Source organism: Bufo bufo, chromosome 4, assembly GCF_905171765.1.
Source record: "Bufo bufo chromosome 4, aBufBuf1.1, whole genome shotgun sequence".
In the NCBI taxonomy this organism is placed as follows: domain Eukaryota; kingdom Metazoa; phylum Chordata; class Amphibia; order Anura; family Bufonidae; genus Bufo; species Bufo bufo.
Genome location: NC_053392.1, coordinates 463,199,415 through 463,227,127, shown reverse-complemented (window position 1 = coordinate 463,227,127; position 27,713 = coordinate 463,199,415). Strand labels below are relative to the sequence as shown.

General features: G+C 43.9%; 1 protein-coding gene and 1 long non-coding RNA gene across 4 annotated transcripts in view; one reads left to right on the top strand and one right to left on the bottom strand.

Moving 5' to 3' along the window:
• Window positions 1–4,982: 4,982 nt before the first annotated feature.
• On the top strand, window positions 4,983–22,144 carry BCL2L11 (BCL2 like 11). Of its 3 annotated transcripts, none has more exons than XM_040429466.1 (4): window positions 4,983–5,091; window positions 10,929–11,322; window positions 15,415–15,518; window positions 19,991–22,144. In XM_040429466.1, exons 2-4 carry the CDS (start codon window positions 10,944–10,946, stop codon window positions 20,078–20,080), a joined length of 573 nt encoding a protein of 190 aa, XP_040285400.1. In that variant the 5' UTR covers window positions 4,983–5,091; window positions 10,929–10,943; the 3' UTR covers window positions 20,081–22,144. The 3 variants fall into 3 exon arrangements, with proteins under 3 accessions (XP_040285400.1, XP_040285399.1, XP_040285401.1); XM_040429465.1 differs by lacking the exon at window positions 4,983–5,091 and adding an exon at window positions 9,001–9,189; XM_040429467.1 differs by lacking the exon at window positions 4,983–5,091 and adding an exon at window positions 9,001–9,189 and having other exon boundaries at window positions 19,944–22,144.
• The window catches only part of LOC120998697, a 232,488-nt gene continuing 223,602 nt past the window's right edge, over window positions 18,828–27,713 (bottom strand). The window contains exon 3 of the long non-coding RNA XR_005778466.1: window positions 18,828–18,999. This is a non-coding gene — a long non-coding RNA (uncharacterized LOC120998697). The remainder of the gene's footprint in view (window positions 19,000–27,713) is intronic.

Below are 27,713 nucleotides of genomic sequence, written 5' to 3'. Positions count from 1 at the left end.
GGATCCGGAATTCCGGTATTTTGAATGCCGGATCCGGCACTAATACATTACTATGGAAAAAATGCTGGATCCGGCATTCAGGCAAGTCCGTTTTTTCGCCGGAGATAAAACCGTAGCATGCTACGGTTTTCTCTTTTGCCTGATCAGTCAAAATGACTGAACTGAAGACATCCTGATGCATACTGAACGGATTACTCTGCTTTCAGAATGCATGGGGATAAAACTGATCAGTTCTTTTCCGGTATAGAGCCCCTAGGACGGAACTCAATGCCGGAAAAGAAAAACGCTAATGTGAAAAGTAGCCTAAGAGATGTTGTTTGTAAACCTTCCGTTTTTTATCACTCGCATGAAAAATGCATGTAAACGCATTGCACCCACGCGGAAAAAACTGAATGCAATCGCAGACAAAACTGACTGAGCTTGCTTGCAAAATGGCGCGAGTTTCACTGAATGCACCCGGACCTAATCCGTATCGTTAGTGTGAAAGAGGCCTTACAGTTCTGGAATGTTCTGGATAACACTGGCATAATGCTGCCAGTGTTATCCAATACATTCCAGAACTGTAAGGGTTACATAGCATCATAAATCAATATAATGCTATGTGTCCCCCATCAGCGCTGGGAGGTCAGGCCGTTAGCTGCGATGCTGACTCGACTCGCTGCGGGAGGAACGCTCGTCTGCAAAAGGCCTTAAGGGTGCACTCACAAGTGGCAAAAAATTCCACCAGAAAAATATGGATTTTTTGGTGTGAATTATGGTGCATATTTTTGCTTTGAGCAGATGTCCTGTATGAGATTCTCTCCATTCAGTTCACTGGGAAACTGATTCTGCAGTGGAAAACGCTGCTGGAAAATCCACAAGAAACTGCGTGGATTTTGTGTCAGATTTTCCAGCAGCGTTTTGCACTGAATGGAGAGAATCTCATACAGAACATTATTTACGCTGAGGAATGTAAACTCCAGAGTGGAACCCAACGCAGGGATAGATAATGGTCAGCCCCTGTCTAGCAGATTTTTTCCCCACGTGTGAGTCCACCCTTAAGGCTCAGGCACACGCAAAAAATATGGAACGGACACGGAAAGAAAAAACGTTCATGTGCATGATCCCTAAAAAGAGCACATTGGCCCCTGTATTCTTTGAAGCAGGGCAAAGAAAAAAACAATAGATGTCTATGAGACAAAACACCAAACTTTGAGCGTACTGCAATTGGAAAAATTCAACTTGACCAAAAAACACCACTACCAAAAATTTCTAATAGATTTCCATACAACAGATGTCGTTTTGCCCTAAAAAAAAAGCCACCAAAAAAAATGCAGAACCCCTCAAAGACGCTAATAAAAATATATATGTGACACCTGCCTAAAAAGCCTGGTGTCACACCCAGGTTTTTTTCTGGAGTTTAAGGGCTTTTACAGTTTTTGGTGCGTTTTTCTTTTGCTAGCATTTTGTGTATTTTACTTAAAAGCATTGTTTAGAAACTGCGGTTCGAGATGTTGCATGAAAGTCTGTTAGAAATTGAAACTATTGAAACAGAAATATTAAATGCAGGACAAACAGTTTTTTGTCACCCTTAGGGCTCATGCACATGAACATATTCTTTTTCCGTTTCTTTTTTTTTTTTTTTTTTTTTACAGGTCCGTACGTGGAAACATTCATTTCAATGGGTCCCCATAAAAACTCTGAAATGACTGTGTGCAATCCGTTTCCGCATGTCCGTTCACAAAAAAATAGAACATGTCCTTTTTTGGCCCAGAAAAACATCAGGACCAAAGCGATGTATGAATGATGGCATTTAGGCAATCATTTTTACATGTTTAGTCCGTAAACAATTAAGGCTAGTTTCATAACATGTTTAGATGTTTCCCCCCCCCAAAAAATACAACTTAAAAAAAAAAAAAAAAAAAAACACAAACCAGGTAGAATGTACTGTCATGAAAAAGGTGCACCTGGGGCATACGGCTGCACAGACATCACCTGTTTTGTCTGATGGACAAGATTTTTTTTGTCTTTGATTTATATAGTGCCAACATATTCCGGGCACTGTACGCAGACTCTCATCATTTGTATGTTTTGGAGAATGAAAGGAAAGCAGAGAACCCAGGAGAAACCTGTGCTAAGGCTGCCTTCACACAGGGCAGATTTGTGGCAGAAAATCATTCATCTGAATGTGGCAGCGAGCACATGGATTTCGGCAAACCCCAGAGAATGGAACGAATTTTCAGTCGAGGAATTTTCTGCCACAAACCCCGTTCAGATATATGAAGACATTTCTGCAACAAATCTGCCACGTGTGAACACTACCTGATGACAGTAATAATGTAAGTGATTGTGCACAGAATGGATTTTTTCCCCTCATTTCCACTACAATCCAGCCAGTTTTTCCGGCATATCTTCTCACTATCAGTAACCGTTAGATCTACAAGTACCGCCATCATCATCATACACCAGTGAAATCTTCCCACACACAGCATCTATACGACTGTCCTGCAGACGTGACTGTAAAATATTAAGAAAGCTTAAAAAAAATTACAAAAAAAATGCAAAAAGACTTTCTGCCTTACTATGTAACTAAATATTAAAAAACTTATGTATATTGCGATCCGCAAAAAAACAAATCTGCAAAAAATATGGATGACGTCCGTGTGCATTCCGTATATTGCGGAACGGAAAAGCTGGCCCCTAATAGAACAGTACTGTCCTTGTCTGTAATGCGGACAATAATAGGACATGGTCTATTTTTTTGCGGAACAGACACACAGAAAGACGAAAACCAAATGCACACTGAGTAACTTCCGTTTTTTTTTTTTTGGTGGACCCATTGAAATGAATGGTTCTGCATACAGTCCGCCAAAAAAACGGAACAGACATGGAAAGAAAATAAGTTTGTGTGCATGAGCCCTATGAGATCACCGGATCTGTAACAAGCCAAAACTACCGTATAATGTTAGATTATATTATCTTCATTTATGGTGAACCTTGTTGAAAATAAAGACAATATCAACTTATTCTGCTTAAAATAAAAACAAAAAAAACAAACAAAAAATTAATAAGAAGCACTAAAAATGTCATATGGACACCAAAATGGTACCAATGAAAACAACAGATTATTCTAGAAAAAAGAAACAAATCCTCGCACCACTGTCAGCAGAAGAAATGTGCTGAAACGGTATTTATTGTGCAAAGGAGGCAAAACCTAAAAATCTACATAAATTTGGTATCGCCATAGTCGCACCTATCCACAGAATAAAGTTATCTCATTTGTGCTGTATGGAGAACGCCATGAAAATTATTTAAAAAAAATAACTACAATGTCAGATTTGCTGTAGTTTTGTTCGTCTCGCCTCCGAAAGAATTAAATAAAAAGTGATCAAGATCTCATCTGTCCTCCCAAATGAGACCACTCACACCATCACATATCTCCGCTGGCAGGGAAATTAAGAAGTAGGGCTACCTGAAGGCGTAAAACATAAAAAACTACAATTGATACGGCCGTACTGCCATAGATATCACATGGTGAACGCTGTTAAAAAAAATTGCAAAAGGTAAAGTTTTGTTTTTTACTGTGCATTAAGACCACAAAAAGAAAAAGAAACAGAAAAAAACATCCAAACAATACAAGTTTTTCAATCATTACCTCAAAAAGGCGGCAGTAAAAATACATCTTACCAAGCAATATACAAGTAAAGGTGACAGGAAAAGAAGGGGGGGGGGGAAACTTATGACAAAAAACAATCCTGGTTAAAACTGAAGGCAGCTGCAGTCCCTTAGTAATTCCCGCGCTTCACCCCTGGACGCAAAGCAGAGGAGGCGGCACATACGGGTACTTACTGGCATCGGAACATGCTGCTCCATCACCTGAGGTAAAATGTCTCAGGAATGTCGCGTATTCGGGCAGAACAGAGAGCAGGAAGGCGACTGCCAGGATACAATCTATATTATATAGAGAGAGGGGCAAATCTCCGGCATCCGCCCACCCCGCCAAGTGCGAAAACCGGGGGGACACGGACTAGACCGAAGGCGGGCGACGTGGATCTAGATCTATTATCTGTGCAGACAGCAATTCTATACCGTCTATATTTATCTCTATCATTAGTGTGATTTTATGTATCGTAGAGATATCCTGTGTGTACTATTAATTCCACCTATATTTGTATCTACCGAGGTATTTATTTCTGTCATAGATGTAAACGTCTATATCCCGCTCTCTCTATATATGTTCGCCTTGTGTACACGGCGCAGATATATACACCGTTATTATTATTACTTTTACCACTTATTAGTATCTCTATTATTATTATTACTTTTACCACTTATTAGTATCTTATTACTATTATTTTTACCACTTATTAGTATCTCTTATTTTTACCACTTATTAGTATCTTATTACTATTATTTTTACCACTTATTAGTAGCTCTTATTACTATTATTTTTGTCTCGTTTTCAGAAGAATCTCAGAATAATGAAAATGCCATTTTCCACACGAAGAGTGCCGGGTTTTCTCCAATTACAGTGAATCCGTGCACCGAGCCGCTTATTATACGGATATAGCGGCGCTCAGGTGAAGGAGACGGATTTCCCGTGCAGGAAGAGATGTGTGTGGATTGTATCCTATCCCTAGAGAAGTGAACACTCACCCCCCACGTCCCATGCATTGTCCTCTGTTGTCAGCCACTTCAGGCTGAGGAGAGGAGGATTATCCAGCAATGTTTTATCACTGAAGGGAACCTGATGTCACCCTGTCTAGTGAGGGAAATGAGCAGAAGTCCCTCTATAGTGAAGGGTCACTACTCTACTTACACACGAGCTCACCAGGGGCTTCGTGCAGACCTCGCCCTACTGACGTCACATAGCACCTCGCGCCTACAAGCCCCTCCCTTCACGGGCAGCGCTTGAGAAAAAGGGGAGCCAATCAGAAAACTCGCCGCAAGCCCGGCGTCCGTGATTGGCTCCCAGGACGTACGTACTAGATGACGAAGCGCAGGCACCAGAGATTACAAGAGGAGCCCGGTGAGTGACAGCACGGCTCAGTAGTAGTCTGAAGAGTGACAGCTTAGCATGGCGCGGACAGCGGCGGAGGACACAATGTGCAAGTAAGTGCCGGCTCGTCTGGTCACCTGTGACTGGTGGCAGTATGGTCATGTGCATCACCAGGGAGAACGGGAGCGCGTCTTATAATGCGTATCATACGGGTCGGTGAGGCGCGGATTTCAGCCCCCACTGTGACAAGTGTCGCACGCCAGTTGGCTCTGATCAGTGAGGCGCAGAGCCCCAGGGAGGAGTGTGATGGCGGTACTGTGAAGCCTGCGGGGCTATCTGCACTCTGACTCACATCCGTGTGTGCTGCTCTGCACCGCTGGCTTTCGTTGCTTTGTCTTAGTCTAGTCCAGGCTGTGACTAATACCATTGCTCAATGATGTAGGTACTCGGATGGTCCACTTCCTGTGACAGGGCTTCTACCGGTTACCATGTAGAGGAGATTTCTGGTGTCTGTCCTGAACTATGATCTCACTGGAGTGGAGGAGGGCAGCAGCGCATCACCCTGTCCACCGCACGGCAGGCATGGCTGCCACAAGATCCCCCACCTCTGCCCTCCCCTGGACAGGACCACAACACAGAGTTTTTTTTTTTGTTTTGTGTTTTTTTTCAGTCCAAAGTTGATAAAAAAAAAAAAAAACTGATTTCAACCAGAATGTTCACTTGTCAGATGAAACTTAAAATCACCCATCTTTAAATGTTCATCCAGAACATGGACCATAAAAGAATCACTCGTCCAGTGAGAGACCCTCTGCTGGGGGTCCCTGGACGGGTGCAGCCAATTAGATCGCTCACCAGGAGCCTGCCACCTCTAGCTGCCCAGTGCAACCTGTGACCCTATGAAAGCTCTTCCTGGCAGTGTGACTGAGAGGTAAAGCACGAGGCCTCGCTGCACGGCTTGTTGAGCTGTGGTCTGTGAATCAGCATTTCCATGCACGTTATCAGTCTAGATACCTATTTCCCTGCGTATTTGATGGCTGGTGAGGTATTAGCATTATCTCAGTGGTACAATGTGCTGCAACACATGCCCCAATACATAGGCAGAGGCGGCTTGTCTTCTGGATCAACACTGTGGCTGTAAAAGGCTATTAGAAGTCACGTGTAGAGCAGCAGGTAGTGGGGTCCAACCCTGATGATACTAAGCAATAGACCAGTGCTTTACCGCCGTAGGACCAGGTCTCTCCTTACATATAAGGTGCGGGTTCCAAAACAGAAACTCCACTCAGATTTGAGGATTTCTCTGCGTTTCCACCAAAATCCACGTTACCTGTTGATTTTGATGTAATTTTGCCCTGATCTTCCTTTTGCTTTACAAAGGGTGAAATCCGCACGAACAATTGACATGTTGGGTATTTCAGAAGGCACAGACGAAAAAACACTGACTTGAGCCATATTCTTATTAGTTTGATAAAGCTGTAATGTGTAGCTAGAGTTTATGAGCTGTCAGGAGTTCAGAGATGAGGGCTACAGATGGAGCCATTAGAGCAGCTTCCTGACTGATTCAGTGTAAAACAGAGCAATAATCTGTAGATGGTGAAAGCTGTAGAGGAGAAAATGTTTAATAAAGACTAATTGAAAAAATTATTTTTAGCGCTAAGATGGCCAACAGCAGGATTCACCCCATTTAACCAGGCATACTGGTTAAAAATGATACCTATGTTGTGACAATCAGTAGTGGAATTCCTCAGGAAAAATACTTTTACTCTTTATGCAATAAGGGCTTCAGTGCTCTGAGGGGTGGGGGCAAGGCCCCTCCATGCATCCCGGCTCTTCAGCTTTATAGTGTGTGTGTGGGGGGGTTAATAGGGCTGATCCTGATTAAAGGCAGATTTTTACCTATGACACTGGCTGACCTGTTACATGTGCGCTTGGCAGCTGAAGACATCTGTGTTGGCCCCATGTTCATATGTGCCTGCATTGCTGAGAAAAATGATGTTTTAATATATGCAAATAAGACTCCAGGAGCAATGGGGGTGTTGCCGTTACTCCTAGAGACTCGGCTCTCTATCTGCAACTGCTGTGCCCTCTGCACTTTGACAGACCAGGCAGTGTAAAAGCGATCACACATGGTCCAATTAAAGTGCAGAGAGAGAGCGCAGAACCTCTGGGTTTAACGGCAACGCCCCTGTTGCTCCTAGAGGCTCATTTGCATATAGTAAAACATAATTTGCAGCCAGTTTCATGGGTACAAATCTTCCACAGGATTGGTGATAAATATCAGATTGTGGGTGGTACAGCAATCCCGAGCAGGAGGGGTCTGAGGCTGCAGTGCACCCGTATCTACAAGTGAGAATCTGTCACATGGTCAGGGCACGGCCAGTGTCGGCACAAGTCACAGCATCACATTAATCAGAAACAGTGTTCATTTTGCGGTGACTGTGCGCCCATCCACAATAATCAATTTTGTTGTAATCAATATGATGGCATATAGGTGCTCTGCAACTTTTTGGGGTCACTTGCTTAAAAAAAAATTATGAATTTTTGGGCACTTTGTGCCTTCCTACAGTTGTGGAGTGAAAATTGGGTCAGGATTTCAGGGTAGATCACTTTTGTGTCACATTTAGGGTCCATTCACACATCCGTCTGTGTTTTGCAAATCCACAAAACACGGACACCGGCAATGTGCGTTCTGCACATCGCCGGCACTTAATAGAAAATGCCTATTCCTGTCTGCAATTGCGGACAAGAATAGGACATGTTCTATTTTTTCGGGATCGGAAGTGTGGGTCCGCATTTCCGGATCTGGGCAGCACATCGTGCGGCCCTATAGAAATGAATGGGTCTGCAATTTTGTTCCGCAAAATGCGGAACAGAATTGCGGACGTGTGAATGGACCCTTATGAAGTGCAGCTTCTTAAAAAGTTGCAAAACAAAATTTGAAACTACACCCCAGGCCCTATACTAAAATAGGTGCAGGTACTCCGATCTAAAAACCGTCCTGAAATTATTATTATTAAAGCGCCATTCATTCCATAGCCCTGAACATATGATAAGGGATACATAATACAGACAATTGCACTAAGCGTGAACAAGACAAGTTACAGACTGGTACAGAAGGAGAGAGGGTCCACAATCTACATGGTATGGGAGAAGGACACAGTGGGTGCCGGTGAAGCTGGTCATGGCGGTATACAGGCAGCAGGGTCACTGGTTGTAGGCTTGTCTGAAGAGGTGGAAGGATTCCACTGTAGGTGAGATCCAGCCCTCTGTATTCCCTGCTGTTCTCCTGGGAGATGAGCCATAGGTGGCCAGGTGCGTGGGCATCTTAATACAGAAAGGGAGAAGAAGAAAAGGTCTTTGACTGTCTTGGGGCTGAGCTGAAATAGCAGATATGGTCAATAGAAAAGAGTGGCGCTGTTTTTATGCCTATTCCACATAAAGGGAGAGCAGGGGATCCTCCTCCAGAGGCAGGCTATTCTGTATTCCTCTGCACGTCTGGAGGCAGCCACTAGGGGCGCTCTTACACCTGCTCCAGGTACAGAGCTCCGTCTATGCCTGTGTAGATAATATGGGGGCGCTCACGTACTACACAGAGCTCTGTCCTGGCCCCTCTCCTAATTGGTGTTAGTCGGGGTGAAGCTGTCTATAGCGTTGGTTAGAGGCGTCACGCCGCCGCTGCTCTCTAAGTCTTGGATAATTGTCTCGTAATGAGGGGAGGTTACCGCGGTCACTCCAGGTTACTTCGGCCCAGAGGGAATCCAGCAGCGAAAGAGTGCCGAGAGGAGCACGTGACCAGCCCGCACGAGTGCAAGCGTGAGCCGCTCGTCCTGCCGAGACAACAGTCAAGGGGGGGAGGGGCGGCATGTAAACAGATCTGCGCGTCATGGTCAGGGCGGGGCTGCGACTTACTCCAGTGACATAGGAGGCGGGGGACTTTCCCAGCGAGGACGCGACTCTGGTCGCCATTGGCTCACTAGACTATCAATCACAGCGTTTGGCAAATGAACGGGAGAGGGGCGGAGCCGGTGACGTCACAATGGTTAGCGAGCGCTGTACAGAAGCATTAGTATCCTGACAGACGGCCGCGGGAAGGATCGTGTTATTGGGAGCTGCGCGCCGACTATCGTACCCGGCACTGACCGCTTATTGTGATCCTGTCAGTGCGGTGTTTACCAGCTCCGTGAGGAGGGCGGCCATGACTCCCGGGCTGTAATGTAAGTGTTGTCGTCCTTCTCAGGCCATGTCTGTTCCCTGTGATGGAGCCGTGACCCCAGCGTCAGGACACCAGCTGACTCGGAGGAACATGCCGGGGCCGGGACTTGTTGGGTCGTGAGGTTACCCTGGGACCGGGGCGGCGGGCTGACCGCTGGACACCTCGGCGACTGTACAGTCCTGCCGTGGAATCCTACAGGACTGGCTGCTCGTCACCTGCTTGTTGCGGTTCTGGAGGCTTTGTGTGTATGGAGCCGTGAGAGTAGAAAGTTGGACTCTCCTCCCCGCCAGGGAAATGAGAAGTGAGCTCGTCCAGCAGAATACAAGCCTATTGTGACGCACTTACTACAGGCTCCTGGCAGACGCCTCTCCAGACTGCTGTGCTCAGCACTTTACACAGGGAGAACAATAGGGCCGGGAGGCCTGCCAGAGGATCCCTGCAGTAACGAGCATGGCCGGTGCTACCCTGACTGGCAACCTAGATGCCATTGCCTAGAAGGGGACTTTCCTGAGCTCTGTATACATCTGCTTGAATTGACATTATATGGCAGTAAATGCAGCCATTGTTGTCATATACCGCTACGTCAGGGTCTACACTTACCATAGCGGTTATAGAGGGATTCTCTGGGATGAGGCGCATCCATTGACCCCCTGCAGTGCATTAAACCCCTTCTCAATAGCTGTGTCTAGCCGCGTTCACACTGAGTGTTTTTCATGGCAGATTTAGCAGAGAAACTGCTTGCAATGCTCCATCCATTGATTACAATGTAAACATGGCTTCTTAATTTATACAGAAGTAAAAAAGAAAAGTAAATTGACGTAGGATCGGTATCCAGAGTTCACATTAAAATTGATGGGTTGGAAACAAAACTATCAGAATAAAACCCACTTAAAAAAAATAAAAATGGGAATTTTGAAGCAACTTGTATGTCCGCAAAGGAAAACTCCATGTAAAGTGTCCGGATCCAGAGTCGATGTGTTTAGCATTCGAGGATTAGATGGTTGGGAAATGCGTCCTGAGCTTTACAAGACGTTTACATTGGACGGGAGTCTTGGGAAGCTGCCCGGGGCTGATGGCCGCGATGAGCTTCATGTCAGGACTCTCACTTGTGGCAGGGCTGTGTTCATACTGCACTTTCAGTGGCTTCTGATGACTAAAATGTGTTTAGAAAAGTGCAGTTTTCAGTGTTTCAGGTTTGTCATTCTGTCCTCCTCTAACCCAAAGGTGGAGTCCCTGGCTGCAACGCTCTGCAGATCCGATTCTGTAGAAGCCTAGGGTGCCTTCTGTAGAAGATGTGAGATCTTCTGCTGGAGAAGCTGTGTCGGCAAGTGTGACCTGCACCAAGACAGCAAATTGTATCTTAGAGGAGCCTTTGTGCTTCTGGATGGTCTTGATCTGATGGATCTGTGTAGATCAGGGCCCCCCTTCCTTCGTTTAGGTTATCATGTTTAATGGCGATGCTCATGTCTAGTAACCAGTAATATTCAGAAGCCGCTTGGTGGGTAAAGACTAGTAGTATGGTGACCGACTTACTACTGACTTGATGGTTATTTGTAGGTCTGTTAGTGACTTGGTTGACGACCACGATCTCCACCTCATTTGCAGTGCTGGAGCTCAGCCTGTGGAGCTGGGTTTGCAGCTAGAATCTCATGATGGGGGTGTATATGCTGTCACAGATGTTATAAGTGAATGGAGTGAAATGTTGCGTTTCTGACTCTTTTTTTTATTAAACTTTTACAGCAATAAGAAGACCAAATGGCCAAACAACCACCATTGTTAAATTTGGGGTGCAGTGGAGGAGATCAGAGCCAGCCAGCCAGCAGACGCACTCCACACAGACCCCTCAGGACAGGGGCTCCTACATCCCTTGCCAGCCCTTTTCCAAGCCCCCATTCTGATGAGGGAGGGTGCTGCCCTAGTACTCCTTGGGGCCATAGTTTATCACCATACAGCCCCAGTTCTTTTGCCAACAGATCCCCTCTTTGTATGTTAGTAAGGGGGTCCTCCCTGGTCTCCAAAACTTCGAGTGGATATTTTTCATTTGAAGTGAGTCCTGCTCCTGTATATTGTGACAAAGCCACTCAGACACCAAGCCCTCCCTGTCAAGCGTTTAACCACTTTCTCTCCGTTATGGGTAAGTAAGATGCTCACTTACTGTATGCTGTATATGTGTGGGCCCATTTATTGGAGGGATGGTGCTCTTCTCCTGGGCATGAGGATGGGAAGGTGACCAGTATGAAGCCATTACAGGCCGGTGGACCTCTTCTGAATCTGTAGAAATGTCATGGTCTGGACGCTGACTCTATGCAGTTCCATGGTCTCTGTGGGGTTGTACATATCTTGGCATGGACGGTCCTGCTTCATAGAGATCCACATCTTCAGAAAACGTGCTTACCATTCAAGTAGTCTGATGTTTTGTGGGGGTGGGTGTTTCACACCGATGCTTCTGCTCCCACCGGGTAGGTTGGGTCAGGTTTATCGATGGTTTTTAGTGCTATACAACACGTATGAATGCTCCGCAGACGGAGACTCTGCAGACAGTGCCCTTTAAACTGCTGCATGGGGGAGGCGGGCACACTGTTCATATAGTGAATTGATAAATCTCCATAGTATCCACACTAAAATCATTTAATCCTAGCCATATACTGCCATACTGATATTTTTGGCGCAGATGGCTTCAATAAAACGCACAAAGCTGGTTTATCTTGATTGCGGGGAGCTCTTTCTGGACTTGGCGCTAGTGCTATAATTTTGGTGTGTAGTATTTGAGGTTGACAGACGTGTATTTGAAGGCCAAGCGGTCAGCAGTGAAATATTGTGCTTTCTGATCACACTGCCCAATGTAAATGTGACTGATAAAGCCATGACGGCTATCCTACTGTAGATTTAGTTTCATCAGGAACACCCCTAATTTGGGGGAAAAGTACTAGTTTGTCACAGACATGTCAAAAATAAGCTGAACCTAGCTGGCATATGCTTGCCCACATGAGGTGCCAGTTTCTGCTGCTGCCCGGACTCCAGTGACCTCAGATGCTTTTATGTACATTTTAATTTTTTTTTTTTTTTTTTTTTTTTGAAGGAAGCCTGGAAAGCCAACACCCAAAAAAGCAATATAAGCTTCACACCAGTGCCTTCTCTCCACACATGAGGGCACCTGCCAGCTGCAGTCTCACTGCCCTGCTGGCACTCAGTAGTTTTATAGTACTGACCTGCGAAGCCTGAAACAGCGCAATGAGAGATGTCCAAAGCTGCTTGCTGCCCCTGCACAGCATAAAGAAAACCTGACAATCCTAGTTGGGGGCAGCAAGCAGTATTGGACTTGTCTCTCCCAATGTTGCTGCGAGCTTTGGTCGGTCAGTACTATAAAACTACTCGTCATGCCAGCACGCTGAAGTCACAGTGAGGGCAGCGATGTGCCGCTGACAGGGTCACTTTAAATGAATGCCAGCTCAATCATCCAATTTTGTCGGACCAGTCGACCGCTTAATGTGTATGTGGGGGAGGGGGGGACTGACACTCTCCCTACGGAAGATGTGTGGTGGTTGTCAGATTTCAACTGCCCAGTCCTTTTTTTTTTTGAGGGGAGCTGAGCCGGGTGTCTGGGCAGCGGCATTCTCTCCTGTCCCTGCTCAGTTCACATGCATGCTTGGCTGAGCAGTTGTGGGGTGAACTAGAAATTCAGACCGTGTGTAAAAAAAAGTGTCAAGTCCTTTTCCTGTTTTCACTGACTTTCCAGCTCTGTCCCAAGTGTCTGCACTCGGTAATGTTGATGTCTCGTTACGTTCACTGAGGGCTTTCCGGGTAAGCTGCTTTCATGCCCTGGACCTTATATTGTTAGTGAGGAGGGGCACGGGCCGGTGTACAGCTGCTGGCAGCTAGTCATGAAGATTTATTACATGTGGTATTCTTTTTTCCAGCAGCTGCTTCGGAGTGAGGTCCCTGAATTTCTGTCTGCCCGGGCTTGTCACGCACACGTGCAGTGAGAGAACCTTCAGCGCTCCTGTTGTGCGCCGGTGCCAGGGAAATGTACTTGGATACACTTACTTGAATTTCCCTGCTAACTATGCACTTGGCAGCTCTGCAGAGGTCGTGTATGGCCTGGTCCGGATCAAGTGCTGCTTATCGCCACGAGCTAGCTTTGCCTTTTTCTGTATAGATGAAGGAAAGCTGTAGTAAATAGCTGCCTAGATTGTTGCCATAGCAACCGCTGAAAAGTTGAAGGCTCCCCTATGATTGGTTGATAAAATAGTCACTGTTTTTTTGTCGGCTACTTTTGGTAAATGAGGCCCACGGTGTCACTCGTTATATTGGAAAATTATTCAGACGTTAACTAGAGCAGCGGACCCCATCTCTGAAACCAGCCTTGACCCTCCATTCCCTGCCCACCCACTGCTCCATCTGGTGTCTTTTGGGCTGTTAGAGATTACACTGAGAAGGAACCAGGTCATCCATGGTTCCAGTGGGTGATAAATATTTTCAGGGGCTAACCCATTTTCGATAAGTTACCCTGCATAGTCAAAAGGCCTTTGTTAATGGGGGTGGGGGCATGTTTAGGTGGTATCTAGTAACAGGTTCCCTATAGAACAGTAAAATGCTGAACCACCATGGCCATAGTATGATAGTAAAGTTCCAGCTTCTTGAATTATGTAGTAAATAAACTGGTCCCAGTGTCATTACACACTGGTTAAGCTGTGAAGGCGCACAGCCTGTGTAGCAATGGCTTTGATCTCATTTTGCCTGAGCACTTGCTGGTGGCACCACAGAAAGTCCTTTCTGAAAGCCTCAAATTGATTTTCACTATCAACCACTTAACCACAACTTTAATTTCCTGAGTGGCTGCTCTGTTCCGATACCTGGCGATTGTAGCATTAGGGACTGAGCGTACAGTCTGGGATGTCAGGGACTACACTTCAGATTAGGACGTTAATGCCAGGACTTCCTTTCAGACGCGTGAGTGGGGAGTTTGCTGTCGGGTGGGGAACAAGGCTTTCCTCGCTCTGCTGAGCTCACGTATGAGTTTTTGTGCTGTTTTTTTCTGCTTTCCTTTCCCTGCATCTGAATTGCTTTCTGAACTTTCAGAATGTTTCACTGCTTCGCTGAATGAATTTTGGCTGTTGGTAATAGAGAAGCACATGACACCGGAGCCTGATGTAACCTCACAGACTGGTCAGCTCAGGTCCTCCTCCGATCAGACAGCTCCGGCCAAATCACTGTGGCCTTTGGTCCAGCCTTAGCAGAAGGACTGCTGAGTGCCAGACAAGCTTGGGTTTTACTCATGCTCAAGATATGTACGTCTGTAACAGTCATGATAGCAGCTCTTGTGTGACTTTGATCTGGACATGGGCTCCTTTGTATTCCTGTCCCACAACAAGATATTCCTCAAATAATACTGGCAATTAGCTATGGTGGAAGCATAACATGAGGGAGTAGACATTGCCCAGCATCCTCTCGCATATCTACAGTTTGTGAGAGCAGTAAAGCGGTGCCAGTTACACATCTGGTGCACCATGCTTGGTCCACACATGCTATTAGATCAGATGGGCTGCGTAGCCCCTTTTATGTACACACAACACAAAGGGCGACTGACACCCATTCTTCCCCCAACAGCACAAGACTAGGCTACATCCTGCAAAAATGCACAAAAGGGCCTCATTGCCTTGCAAGTCCCTACAAGAACGTGAAAAACAAGGCACAGAAAATGGGATCTCATCATGGTTTATCTTCTTGGCGCTAATTATTTCTGTTTCTGCAGTTCTAGGCGCAGAAGAAGGAACATAGCAGATACAAATGCATTGGACGGAGCCCATGGATGACAATTGGGGTCTATCTGGTTTCTGTTTGGAAGTCCTGCATTTTACCAGACAAAATAATGCCATATGCGCCATTTTGTCCTGTATTTTTTTTATGGAATCCAAGACTGAGACCCCTAACGGAGCCTCCGATGCAGAAGTGAACACGAGTTTGACCTCTGTGTTTGCTGATCTGAAGTAAATCTGATCATCTTTTCTGTGACTTGTTTCATGTTGTTCAGTAAATGTGCAGAAAACACCCCAGGAAAGCAGGCGAAAGGAGTTCCACCCAAAAAATAATTTATATAATATATATTTATTTTGACTGGTGTTGAGGTTATACTAGAAGTAATTTTATTCATTTTTACGCCGTTGTCTATAGAGACTACATACTATGATGGAATAAAATTAAAGTTTGATTATTTTGCTTTTGCCAGCTGCCAGACCTATTAATCACCGTGAAGAAACTCGGCCAGAAATCGCGATTGCACATGAGCTCCGCCGTATTGGAGATGAATTTAATGCATTGCACAATCCAGGGGTAAGTGCGCGGACTGTGTCCTGGCAGACCATACCAGCCCTCTGTGTACATGTCTGTTTTGACATCTAGAAAATCCTTATGAGCAGGCACAAGTCTAAAAGGGAAGGAACCCTATGACCCATATGAAAAGCCATTAATCCAAGTACATAATGAGGTTTATGTGTCTCGTACTTCAGCTGTCAGTTCCTCATTTATTTTTCACTTTTCGGTCACGTTTGTATGGTTACTGTTTCCTAATAGTAATGTTGTACCTCCTGTTTTTGCCACGTGATGAAAATGGAGTAGATGGAGGGGAAAATGCTGAAAAAGCTGATTTACGAATTCTGGCTAGCACTTCTCCAGTACTGACATCTGAGGGAAGCACTCGTCTGGAAGTCATGTGTAAGAGGGAGGCATCTTGCTGTGACATCCTGCTGGAGTAGGTTGGGATGGCCTTGCATAGATCATGCCAAATCATTATCGGAAAGAAGACTGTAAGGGTACGGCCACACATTCAGGTTTTTTTTGTGTTTTTTTTTTTTTTTTTGTTGCAGTTTTTGAAGCCAAAATCTGGAGTGGATCAAAACAGATGAGAAAATGTTAAGGACAGATATTACTGCTCATTTTAAATCCGCTCCTGATTTTGGCTTCCAGAGCTGCATCCAAAAACCCGAATGTGTGGTCATACTCTGAGAAGAATTCAAGTTGCTTGGCCTAGAAGAAAGGTGTGCAGAGTCTTTCTGCAGAACAGAAGGAAATAAACCCTTTTCTGTGCCAGAATTGGGAATTTTTCCGGAGAGAAATCCACCTCTCCCACCTGTCAAAATAGACTTTTTACACAAGGTATCAGGATTTGTTTTGGAATAGGAAAATTACTTGAATTACAGTCCCTGGCACAGGGCTATGATAGGTGCTGTGCTGTTCCCAGTGCAGCTGTCCCTGCTAGAAATCCACGCCAACTTCTGCCGGAAAAAGATTCTTTTCACAGTTCCTGAATGAAAACTCTAAATTTAAAGGGGTTGTCTCATAATGGACAATGGGGGCATATCGCTAGGATGTGCTCCCATTGTCTTGTAGGTGCAGGTCCCACCGCTGGGACCCGCACCTATATCGAGAACGGAGCCCCGCAAGTGAAGGAGGGAGCATGCGCAGCCGCCCTTTATTCATTTTCTACAGGGCCGGCGAGACTTGACTATTTCCGACGGCCCCATAGAAATGAATAGGAGCGGGGGCCACGCATGTGCAGTACGCTCCCGTTCACTTCTATGGGGTGCCAGCTTGGTGGTGGCCGGACCAGGGTCCTCCAGCCACACCACCTTGTGGGGCTCCATTCTCGATATAGGTGTGGGTCCCAGCGGTGGGACCTGCACCTATAAGACAATGGGGACATATCCTAGTGATCTGCCCCCATTGTCCATGATGAGACAACCCCTTTAATCCTCAGATTAGATGAAAACTGCTATAGTATAAACCTAGACATTCAGGCTCTGTGGCACTTTTTTATTCAAGCGGTTACATTTACTGTGCAAACCTCTTGTTTAAAGTGAAACTCCAGGCAAATTCTTGTCAGCAGTACAAGGAATTTTACATAAATTCTGAGATTGTAGAGCCTCAACCCCTTCTCACAAATGGGCTCAGAACCCTGGTGGGCACCTTTGCCACCAGGTGCCTGCTGTTTTACACAATGGTAATTCATTGCAATCTGTAGGAGAAGCGATCTGAAGATCGTAACTTCCAACTCCTCTAGAGGAACTTTAATTATTTATTTTTTTACATTTATAAAAATTAAAAATCAATAAAAATAATCAATAAAAAAACAAAGGTATCTTCATGTCCCAAAATGCCTGTACTATTAAAATAAAAACTTATCCGGTAAGGTGAACACCATAATGGAAAAACTCAAAATGGCCAATTCAAAGTGACCAAAAAGTTATGCACACTCCAAAATGGTATAGATAAAAACTACATATCACCCCACAAAAAGTAAGCCCTTGCACCGCTCCATAGACATAAATATCCATCAGGAACATGGAACAACCGTTCTCTGGATCGGTTGGGGGTCCCAGCAGCTGCAGACCAGTTAGTTATGCTCTATCCTTTGGTTACGGGATAACTTTCATATTAGGCACAGTCCCTTTACAACAAAGCATTTTCTGATTTAATGAAGTTTATGGGAAATGAGCTCAAAGGGTTTATGCAGGAATTGATATTGTTGACCTATCCTCAGGATAGGTCATCGTTATCACATGGGTGGAGGTCAGAGTCCTGCCACCCTTGTCGATAAGCAGTTTCAGGGAACTTTCCAAACACAGCTCCTTACATTGTAGAACGGCAGTGCTTGGTATTGCAGCTCATCCCCATTGACTTGAATGGGGTTGAGCTGCAACTAGGCCACGTGACTATGTACTGTGATTTCACATGGCCTAGGAGTCGATCTCCAGTACACCTAGGGCTGTTCACTGTATGCATACAATGTCGGTTATATCTTCCAAGCAAAGTACACCATCATACTAAGCTTTGATACTAGAAAGTACTGCATTATTTTCCACATCAAACAGTATAAATCTCACTATGTAACTCTTAAAGGGAACCTGTCACCGGGATTTTGGGTATAGAGCTGAGGACATGGGTTGCTAGATGGCCGCTAGCACATCCGCAATACCCAGTCCCCATAGCTCTGTGTGCTTTTATTGTGTCAAAAAAACGATTTGATACATATGCAAATTAACATAAAAGAGTCATTTCTTACTTGTGTGACCAGAGAAGAGTCATATTTTCAAGCTCTGACTCATCTCAGGTTAATTTGCATATGTAACAAATCGGTTTTTATACACAATAAAAGCACACAGAGCTATGGGGACTGGGTATTGCGGATGTGCTAGCGGCCATCTAGCAACTTATGTCCTCAACTCTATACCCAAAATCCAGGTGACAGGTTCCCTTTAAGGCAATAAGGAACCGCAAGACAATACAACAGACCTCACAAATGTGAAGATTCCCAAGAGGCTCAAGTTTAATATAGAATTACAGCTTTGAAAAGAAATAATTTGACAACTGGGCCTTTTCCTATTTACATTCTGAATCGCTGTACATCATTAGGGGATGTTCACGCAGAGGTTTATGCTGCCAACATTCTGGTGCTGCCTGCCGTTTAAAGCTGCAGCCACCTCGAGAAGGGACATGTCCTTTATTGGTGCGGTGTGCAGACAACGTCCAGGGTCTCCAGTCGTGGTTTAGCTCCATTGAAGGGAGCTAACTCACACAGGGGGTTTACTGTGTGAACATTCCCTCCTTAAATACTGAAGTGCCTTTGTGTACAGATGGAAAATAACGTGACAACGCCTTAGATATTAAATAAGTCGCCTTACTGTGCCCTTCATGTTGTAGGTATGTTTTCTGATAGAGGTCTCTTCATGATGTCTGTAGGACAGATACGCTTTGGGAGATGTCTGTATTAGTACTTCATACTATTCTCATGACAACCATTTGTTCCACTTCCTTCCTGAAAAGAGCAGTTTTAATACATTTCAGTACTTCACTAGGTAACTGAAAATATGAAGTATCATGAATATTGCACGTTTGTTTTCTAAGTGTTATAACTAATGTCTAGATCTACGTTACAGCTTTGTTAAAGGGGTTGTCTCATTAAGGCTTCATTTTAGTCTGCAATTTTTATTTTATTCATCTTCAGACCCCTTGATATTCAGCTTACAGAATACTAAGTTACAGGTTTTTCTCACATGCATATGTCCCTGATAGGTCATCAATATATATTTCCCGAATCTCCCCCCCCCCCCCCTCCCCAATCCCTTCCTCTGTAATGGATGTGAGGTCTGTCTAGGATGCTGCTGTCTTCACTAGCAGCACATCTTTATTCCTGAAGTTGCTTTTCCTTCTACATCGCATGTGGGAACTCCTTGGGTTGACAGACTCTGATGCTGATGAGCGTGTGATTCCTCCTCACAATGCAGTTTGCTGTGGGTGATTTTCTGCCTTTCTACACTTGTACACAGAGACTCCCCCTGCAAACTGCCCTGTGTGCCATCTTCCCTATCTACAGCCTTTGTCAACTGCCCTCCTTGGATGCTTGCAAGCCCCGCTCACTCTCTGATCTGCCACCTACAACCCCCTCCCCATCCCTGCTGCTATTTCTAACACGAAGGGAGGGTAGAGCAAAAAAGGCTAACAGAATCGGGATCAGTGCTTTGTCGGATTTGCCATATTTGGTAGCACTACTAGCTAGGTGAAGGATCTGCACACTCTGCAGAAGAAAAATGGTGGGAAGTTTTTAGCTAAGAATATTCGGAAGGTGGCTGAATTTTACAGTTTAAAGGCAAATAAACAATGCGAAAGTCAGAATAAAGATATCCATAGGTTTTAATTTCAGCGGTTACCTTTTACCAGTTATTGGCTATTAATCGAGAGGTTATGTTTACTTCTTGACAGATAAAGGAAATGAACGTGACGATTAATGTTGTAATCTATGATTACAGGGTTTTCACAATCAACAAGGGTTTGTGAACAATGTAATAATCCTGCGTGTGCTACATTATATCATCCGACTCATATGGAGAATGCAGTGACTGCGCCTTCTGCCCTGGACGGAAGAATGAATTCACAAATGAAGGATTCTAGCACTTGGCTTGTGTTCATATACTATGCAATCCAAATCATCTGCAGAGCTTTAGCCGTCTTCCGCATTCTGATAAGCCTCCAGGAACACCCCTTGTCGCATCGGACTAATTGGGTTCGGAATGGACTTCTAAGGATTACTACGTTCTGTGGATTATTTTTTTCTGCAATTTTATAAAAAAAAATACAAATGTTCTATTTTGTGTAAATAAGAGAATAAATCATCAGACTTCCATATCTACTGATACTTTACTGATCCGTCTCCAAAGACCTGTGGATATTGTGGAAATGAAGCTTTTGGATACACTTTGCTGCCTTACGTATGTATATAAAGCAAATGTGACCCGAGGGGGTGAAGTCAAAGCAATTCACACAGTTTATAGTGACCTTCTTGGTACGCCTGTCTTCCAGTTATGTTATTTTAAGGATTGTTATGATTAATTTTTTCCTTTCATGGGAAGGATTTTTATTATGAGTTTGGATTGGATGACCATGACAATGCCCACTCTTCTGAAGGATGGATTGCTGGAAAGGATTGCGTCTTTCACAATTTTCAATATAACCATTTCCCATATCAGATACTCTCTTCCAGCCCTGTTTATACAAATCTTCTAGTTTTTCTTTTGGTGCAAAACTCATTGTAACTGTGAACCAATGGTTCTAATAACTTGCTTGTTTCCATCGTTACATAAGATAATTATGTATGTGCAAACACATGAAAAGGGGTGGAAAGGAATTGCTTTTTTTTTGTGGGACCAGTTGATTACTAGTGGATTACTAAACCTAAAATACACTTGAATAGGAGTTTTAATATATATTTTGGAAATGTGGCCTGTTCCCACTCTACTTCATTATTTTGCCCCTTTTGGCCTCAAACCTGCTAACGCTGAAGACCAACATGCTTCTCTGTATGTTGGCTATGTGTTGTATACTATCGGTAGATGTATTTTAGGATTATTTGAAACTCTTTGATGTAAAGCAACTTGTATTTTAGTTTTAGTGGCCCTTGATATACATCCTATAAAATCAGGTCTTCCACCGCCGTTTCATTTCTCTGTGTAATCTGAGGTCGGCCTCTATGAAATCCCGTTATGTTGCAGGGTGTTAGTAGGAAGCTACCAGATTGCATTTAAGGGCTCATACACACAAACGTGTGTGTCCTGTGCCCGTATTGCGAACAGTGGGTCTGCAATATATGGGCAGCGCCCCTGTGCACTGCGTATCATGGATGCGGTCCCATTGACTTGAATAGGTCTACAATCCGTAAGATACCGAGCGAAGGCACAGATCAGATGCCCATGGAAGAACTATGAAGCACTTCCATGGGCTTTCTCATGCAGATTGCTGACCCATTCAAGTCGCAGAGTCCACAAACTGCGTAAACACGGATGATGCCCGTGCATTGTGGACCACTCTTTGCAGTCCACAACATGGTCCACCCACGTTTGTGTACATGAGCCCTAAGGCTGTATGTAGATCTAGTCTGTACCTAGATCAGTATATGCATTCCTTTACTATATCTGTCTGCGCTATAACTTTGTTTGGTAGTAGGTTTACTAATCTATCCACGTTTCATATGCCAAAGCTCCAATGTGTCTTGTCTGCAGTAGCTACTGTTACTTACCTATTGTATGGGTAGTGCTACCAGAGCATGGATTAATATCCTGCAAAAGCACACTGTTCTATCAGGTTTATGAAGAAGCCTCGAAAGGGCAATCCCCTCAACATCGCACACATTTCATCTAAATGTCTTTGAGCAGATACTTCTGTTATAGGTTGCACACCTTTTGGGCTCCTTACTGACACCACTGATCAGTATTGTCAGTCTTCAGTGGAATATATGTTCAGATTTTAGTAACCAGTACGAAGAGCCTTTTAAAATGTTTCTGATCTCTCCAACTGCTTCAGATTCATAAAAAAATCCACCTACCTTTTTGTTTTTTTCTCAAAGGGGTTGTCACCTTAGCAAATATCATTTATCATGTAGAGAAAGTTATTACAAGGCACTTACTAATGTATTGTGATTGTCCATATTGCCTCCTTTGCTGGCTGGATTCATTTTTTCCATCACATTATACATTGTTTATTTCGATGGTTAAGACCACCCTGCAATCCATCAGTGGTGGTCGTGCTTGCACATTATAGGAAAAAGCACCAGCCTACCTGAGCTCCCATGGTCCCAACCACCAGGGAGGCCAGTGCTTTTCCCTATATTGTGCAAACACTGCCACCGCTGCTGGATTACTGGGTGGTCGTTTCCATGGTTACAACCAATGTATAATGTGATTGAAAATGAATCAAGCAATGGAAGCAACATAAGTAAACGCATTGTATTAACTTTCTTTATATGACAAATGCCACTTGAAGTGACACAACCCCTTTAAATGAAAATAAAGCAACTCTGCATATAGTTGTAATGGAATAATATATATTTTTTTTGTCTGCAGCTTGTATACGGATCTATGCATCTCCTTGGTATTAGACTAGTAGCCAAATCTATATCATCTGGTCTTCTAGTGGTATTGCCATCCATCTGTCCTCCACCAAATCTATGTTAGTAAGTGTAGGAAATGGATGGAACTATGACTGCAATCAGACTACACAGGGCTTGTTTGTAGTCTGTTACCATGGAGACACATAGTAGCTTCTATAATCTGACGGTGGTGGTTGACATTTTACAGCCACTTCAGTAAGAGCCATGTTCTTATTGATTTGGTAGGTGTGCATTTCAATTTTTTTTTTCTAAGCCTTCAAAAGAGTAGGAGACGGGTGTTAAAGGTGCTTTTTATAATTGTTCTACTCAAATGTGAGGGTCAAGTTGGTCTACAGTTAGAGGCCCTGTCTGGTGTTCTGTAGCGGCCCTGCTATTCATTACCGTGAAGTGATGACTGTACATACAGAAACCTTAACATGCTACATGACCAGTGAAATCCTACATGCCTGAAAGACAGAATGGTAAAAGCAGAAAGCACATTGTCCCCCGTTTACTACGGGTGGGCTTTCTGAGATATAGTTGGTGCAGTCTGCGCCAAGTTTATTAAAAGGTGCACTTTTTTCAAATTAATTTTTAGCACATTGTAAGCTGAGCAGGAATCCTGTTCTGCTGCAACTCTTAAATATGAAGACTAGTCCCACTTTGACCATCATTGTCCACAATTGGTAAGTGCAATTTTTTTCCGGACACATTACCATTAAACGTTTGATGCAATTTGCACCAAAACCAGGTCCTGCATGAAGAGGACCTGTCACCATGAAAAGCGGCGCAATCTGCAGGCAGCATGTTATAGAGCAGGAGGAGCTGAGCAGATTATATATAGTTTTGAGAAAATATTCAGCAAAACTGTATCTGTGTCAGCCACGTCTATATACACACTTACACAGAGAATGCGGTCAGTCACTGATGACATCTCCCCGTGTACACCTGGAGGCAGAGATATATAAATGTATAAAACTATATAATCTGCTCAGCTCCTCCTGCACTATAACATGCTGCCTGCAGATAGGACTGCGTTTTGTGGTGACAGGTCCTCTTTAAGTGTACCTGTAAGTTTTGAAAGCCTCCAATTGCTGAAATGAGGGGCTTTGCTTGGTTCCTCTCGGGGATATTAACTGCCTGAAGAGAGCTAAGCACGTCGATCATAGCTGAAGAGGCACAGGACTTGTTGCTTCTGCCCCTTTGCCTCAGTGACTGATAGGGAATCTCAGCAGCTGGACTCTGCAGATGGAGTTTTACAAAAAATGAGCTCTTTAAGGGTACTTTCACACTTGCGGCAGAGGATTCCGGCAGGCAGTTTAGTCGCCAGAACTGCCTGCCGGATCCGTCAAAACGTATGCAAACTGATGACATTTGTCAGACTGATCAGGATCCTGATCCGTATGACAAATGCCTTGAAATGCTGGATCTGTCTCTCCGTTGTCATCTGGAAAAACAGATCCGGCCTAAAAAAAAAATTTGCCCTTTTTTTTTTTTTTTTTTTTCCCCTGTCTGAGCATGCGCAGACCGCAATTCTGGATCAGTTTTGCCGTAACACTCGGCCGGATCAGGCATTAATGCATTTCAATAAGAAAAAAATGCCGGATCCAGCATTCCAGCAAGTGTTCCAGGATTTTGGACGGAGATAAAACCGCAGCATGCTGTGGTATTATCTCTGTCCTGAAAAGTCAAAAAGACTGAACTGAAGACATCCTGATGCATCCTGAAAGGATTGCTCTCCATTCAGAATGCATGGGGATATGCCTGATCAGTTATTTTCTGGTATTGAGCCCCTAGGACGGAACTCTATGCCGGAAAAGAAAAAACGCTAGTGTGAAAGTACCCTAAATATTGGTTAGAGCCTTGTGTACTAACACTTCTGCCACTCTGCAGTGTGAACACGCATCAATGTGACTGCTGTCTTCAGGTTTTAGTGTGTCGCTGTAGTCTGCAATATAGCTTTTTGATAGTCTGTGGGGCAGACTTATAAAACTGTCAGAACGAAAGCAACCAATCACATTACAGCTTTTGTTTCTTATAGTGATCTAGAAAAAATGAAATCTGCAATGTGATCACTTTGGGCAGCACAAACTATTCTTTTGGGGTTAAAAAACCTGCCCTGCATCTTGTGGCTTCGGCAGCTGCTAACATTTGAATGCTTGGTTGTTGTGGGCCTCACGAGGACGGTCCGGGGTTTTGTTTTGCTGATAATATCACTGCTTTTATTGAATATGTGCCTTTTTTTAAAACCTGCTTCTAGCCAAAGATCTTGTTGAGGTTGTGCATTACCTCATCTAACTTGGGATTCAGATTCCCAAGGCACTTGTGTTCTGCTATTCTCTGCTTATGACATTGGCGCATATAGTATACTGGCTTGGACAGGTCCCAGAAGCCCTGTTAGCTTGACTGGTTGGGGAGAAAAAACACTTTAAATACAGTGTTCTACTGAGGTCCTCATTATGGCTTCTGCAAGCAACATTTCTGTCCACCCAGGTTGTAGAGCAATACCTGGGATCTGCTCACGTTGAATAGCACTCCATGCTAACCCTTCAGATCAGGTCTTCTCTATGGACTTTTCTGAGTGCCTTAAAACAAAAAAAGTGCCAAGAACCTCATTACCTCCATTCTTCACTAGTAAACATGGCACAGTCTGGAAATGCTTGGTGAGCCACCTTTTTATACATGTATATGTACTTGTAACTTTCAGTGTGTAGACCTGACCTACAGTAGACGGTGAAGGATTAGGTGAGATGGCATTGCTCCCTGCCCTTCCCATTTTTTTGTATAGTAGTAGAAGTAGATAAGTAGGGCAATCATATTGTACCTTTTGATGCCCGAAAAGGATAATCATTTTGACATCTTGTGAGTCTCCTCATAATGCCTTAACCAGTATTGCTTACTGTTATAAGGCAGCACAAGTTGTAGCGGTTACGTTATATTGCCAAAACTGTAAGATTTGTCTGACAAATGATTGGGTTAAAAGACAAGCCAGGGAACTGTATCTGGGCAGCATGGAAGATGGTGTACCATGTTACATAAATCTGAAAGCAATCTGTACAGATCCGATAGATACCATACATTTATGGTTGTGGACATTGAGAATACTGGATCTGTCCAAAAAAGATGGGGGTTCCATATTCTTGCAAAGCTTTGCTTTCTCCTTCCTCGTTATGATGTATAGTTCTGTATACAAGTACGTTTTCCCATTTTTCAGGGAAATTCTAAACGTTTATCCTGTGATTCCTGAGATTTTCAGCTTCTAAAACCTGTTGCTGTAAATAATGTATATAATTCTGGAGGAAGCGGAGCCACCTTCTTGTGTTCATTCTGTTCTTTTACTTAAAGGGGGACGTTCCTTCTGAGATCATTACGTTGCCTATAATATAAGGCGATAGTCCATGATTTGAGAACCTTCCAGAATACTGGAGATGCTGTGATTTTTTATTTTTTTTGGAGGGCACATCCCCTTGTACATTTATTGACAGCGCTTAGCAGGGTCAAGGTTCGGCACCTCCATTGGCAGTTGTGCGCTATTCTTTCCGTCAAACCATGGACATCACGACGAAACCTCGATGGACCCCATAAGTCACTGGTGTTTTGGTGTCCATCGCATGATTCGGCACTGGTGTCATGGATTCCATTCTAATGAACAGAGCCTACTTGACGTTAAACGTAACAATAAATGTAAGTAAAAGACTAACTTTTTCCTGTTTTGAGACCGATGGAAGATGCTGTCTCCTGACAGGGAAATATTAGTTGAAGAAATTGTACATACTGTAGATTTCCTGTAATTACATTTACTACTTTGTACTTTTAAATTGGTTGTGTATTTATGTCATTCACATTATTTAATTTACTTTTTTTTTTTTTACTATTTTGTCATTAAAAGGGTTGCCCTCATTATGCGCACTGTTAAGCAATGTGTGTTTAAGATGACTATAGTATTTCCGTTTTCTAGGTTCTACAGTGTTCTCCTAATTTTTGAAACCACACCCCCTTATACACAGGCCTGCTGTCCCATCAGCACCCAAAAGGGGTTATGTGACCATGCATGTCCTGACTTGTGTTTGCCCCTCCATCACCGGCCACCTAATGGACGTAAGCTTGGCAAGAGTGGGATGGCAGACGAGGGGTGTGGCTTAAAAAATTTAAGGAACTTTGCAAAATGATATTTCATCTCACATTGGTTAACATTGCACATAAAGTGATCATCCCCTTTAAGTAATTCTACAATCTGGATCTACTGCTGTCTTGTACCACTGACTTGCTTTTACTTCATGATGGAGTCTCCGCTTATACTATTTTCTCCTTTTCTATAGTTTTTTTTAAATACCCATTGCACTTTTGCCATTCTAAGAGTATGAGTAAATCTTTGTGGGATTTTGGCCAGCCTCTCACACGGCTTCTTTCACAAGATGTATGGAAGCTGACATGTAGATCTTGTGGAAGGTAAAGTCCAGGTAGCTTTCTATAGCTTGGAAGCAGTGTTGAGGCAAATACCGAATGTCCTTGCCCCTTCTCAGGAGCAAGGAGTACAATACCATCTGAATCCGGTGTTGCTCTTCTGGCATTTCTTATTTGCACTACCATGTCAGCAGAGCATTGCTCTTTCATCAAGTCGCCTATCACTCCATTTCTTCTTTCCTTATACTGTTGTGGATTGCTGAGATCAGTCCTGACTACTTAGATTTTATTTGCACTTTTTATGTTTGAATAAAGGTTTACTATTTGTTAAAGCAGCATGAATTGATTTACAGCATATTACGAAGAAGCCTATACCAAAGATCCCTATTCTTTATAGATTATGGTCCCCCAGCATTTGAGATCCCCCCCAATCATTATTTTAAACCACTACTGGTTTCCACCTCTGTTGTGCTCAATTTATATTGCATGTGGGAGATTGGTTCTGCTGGTCTGGTTTATCATAGAAGGGAAAAACTGGAATACATCCAGCACAAGGGAGAGGAAAGTTCTCTAAAGTGATAAAATGGTTGACAGCAGAGCAGATCTGGTGAACACGGTAAGAACCAACGGGGTATCCAAAATGAGAAAAACACGGCTACTTTCCTCCAGAAACGGCACTCCAACAGTCTAGTCTGGTGGTTGTGTCT

Excerpts from the sequence above, each read along its gene's own strand:
- BCL2L11 (XM_040429466.1), top strand. The coding sequence starts at position 10,944 with ATGGCCAAACAACCACCATTGTTAAATTTGGGGTGCAGTGGAGGAGAT. Across the intron at positions 11,323-15,414 it reads CCACTTTCTCTCCGTTATGG|CTGCCAGACCTATTAATCAC; the intron begins GTAAGTAAGATG and ends TGCTTTTGCCAG. Across the intron at positions 15,519-19,990 it reads ATGCATTGCACAATCCAGGG|GGTTTTCACAATCAACAAGG; the intron begins GTAAGTGCGCGG and ends CTATGATTACAG.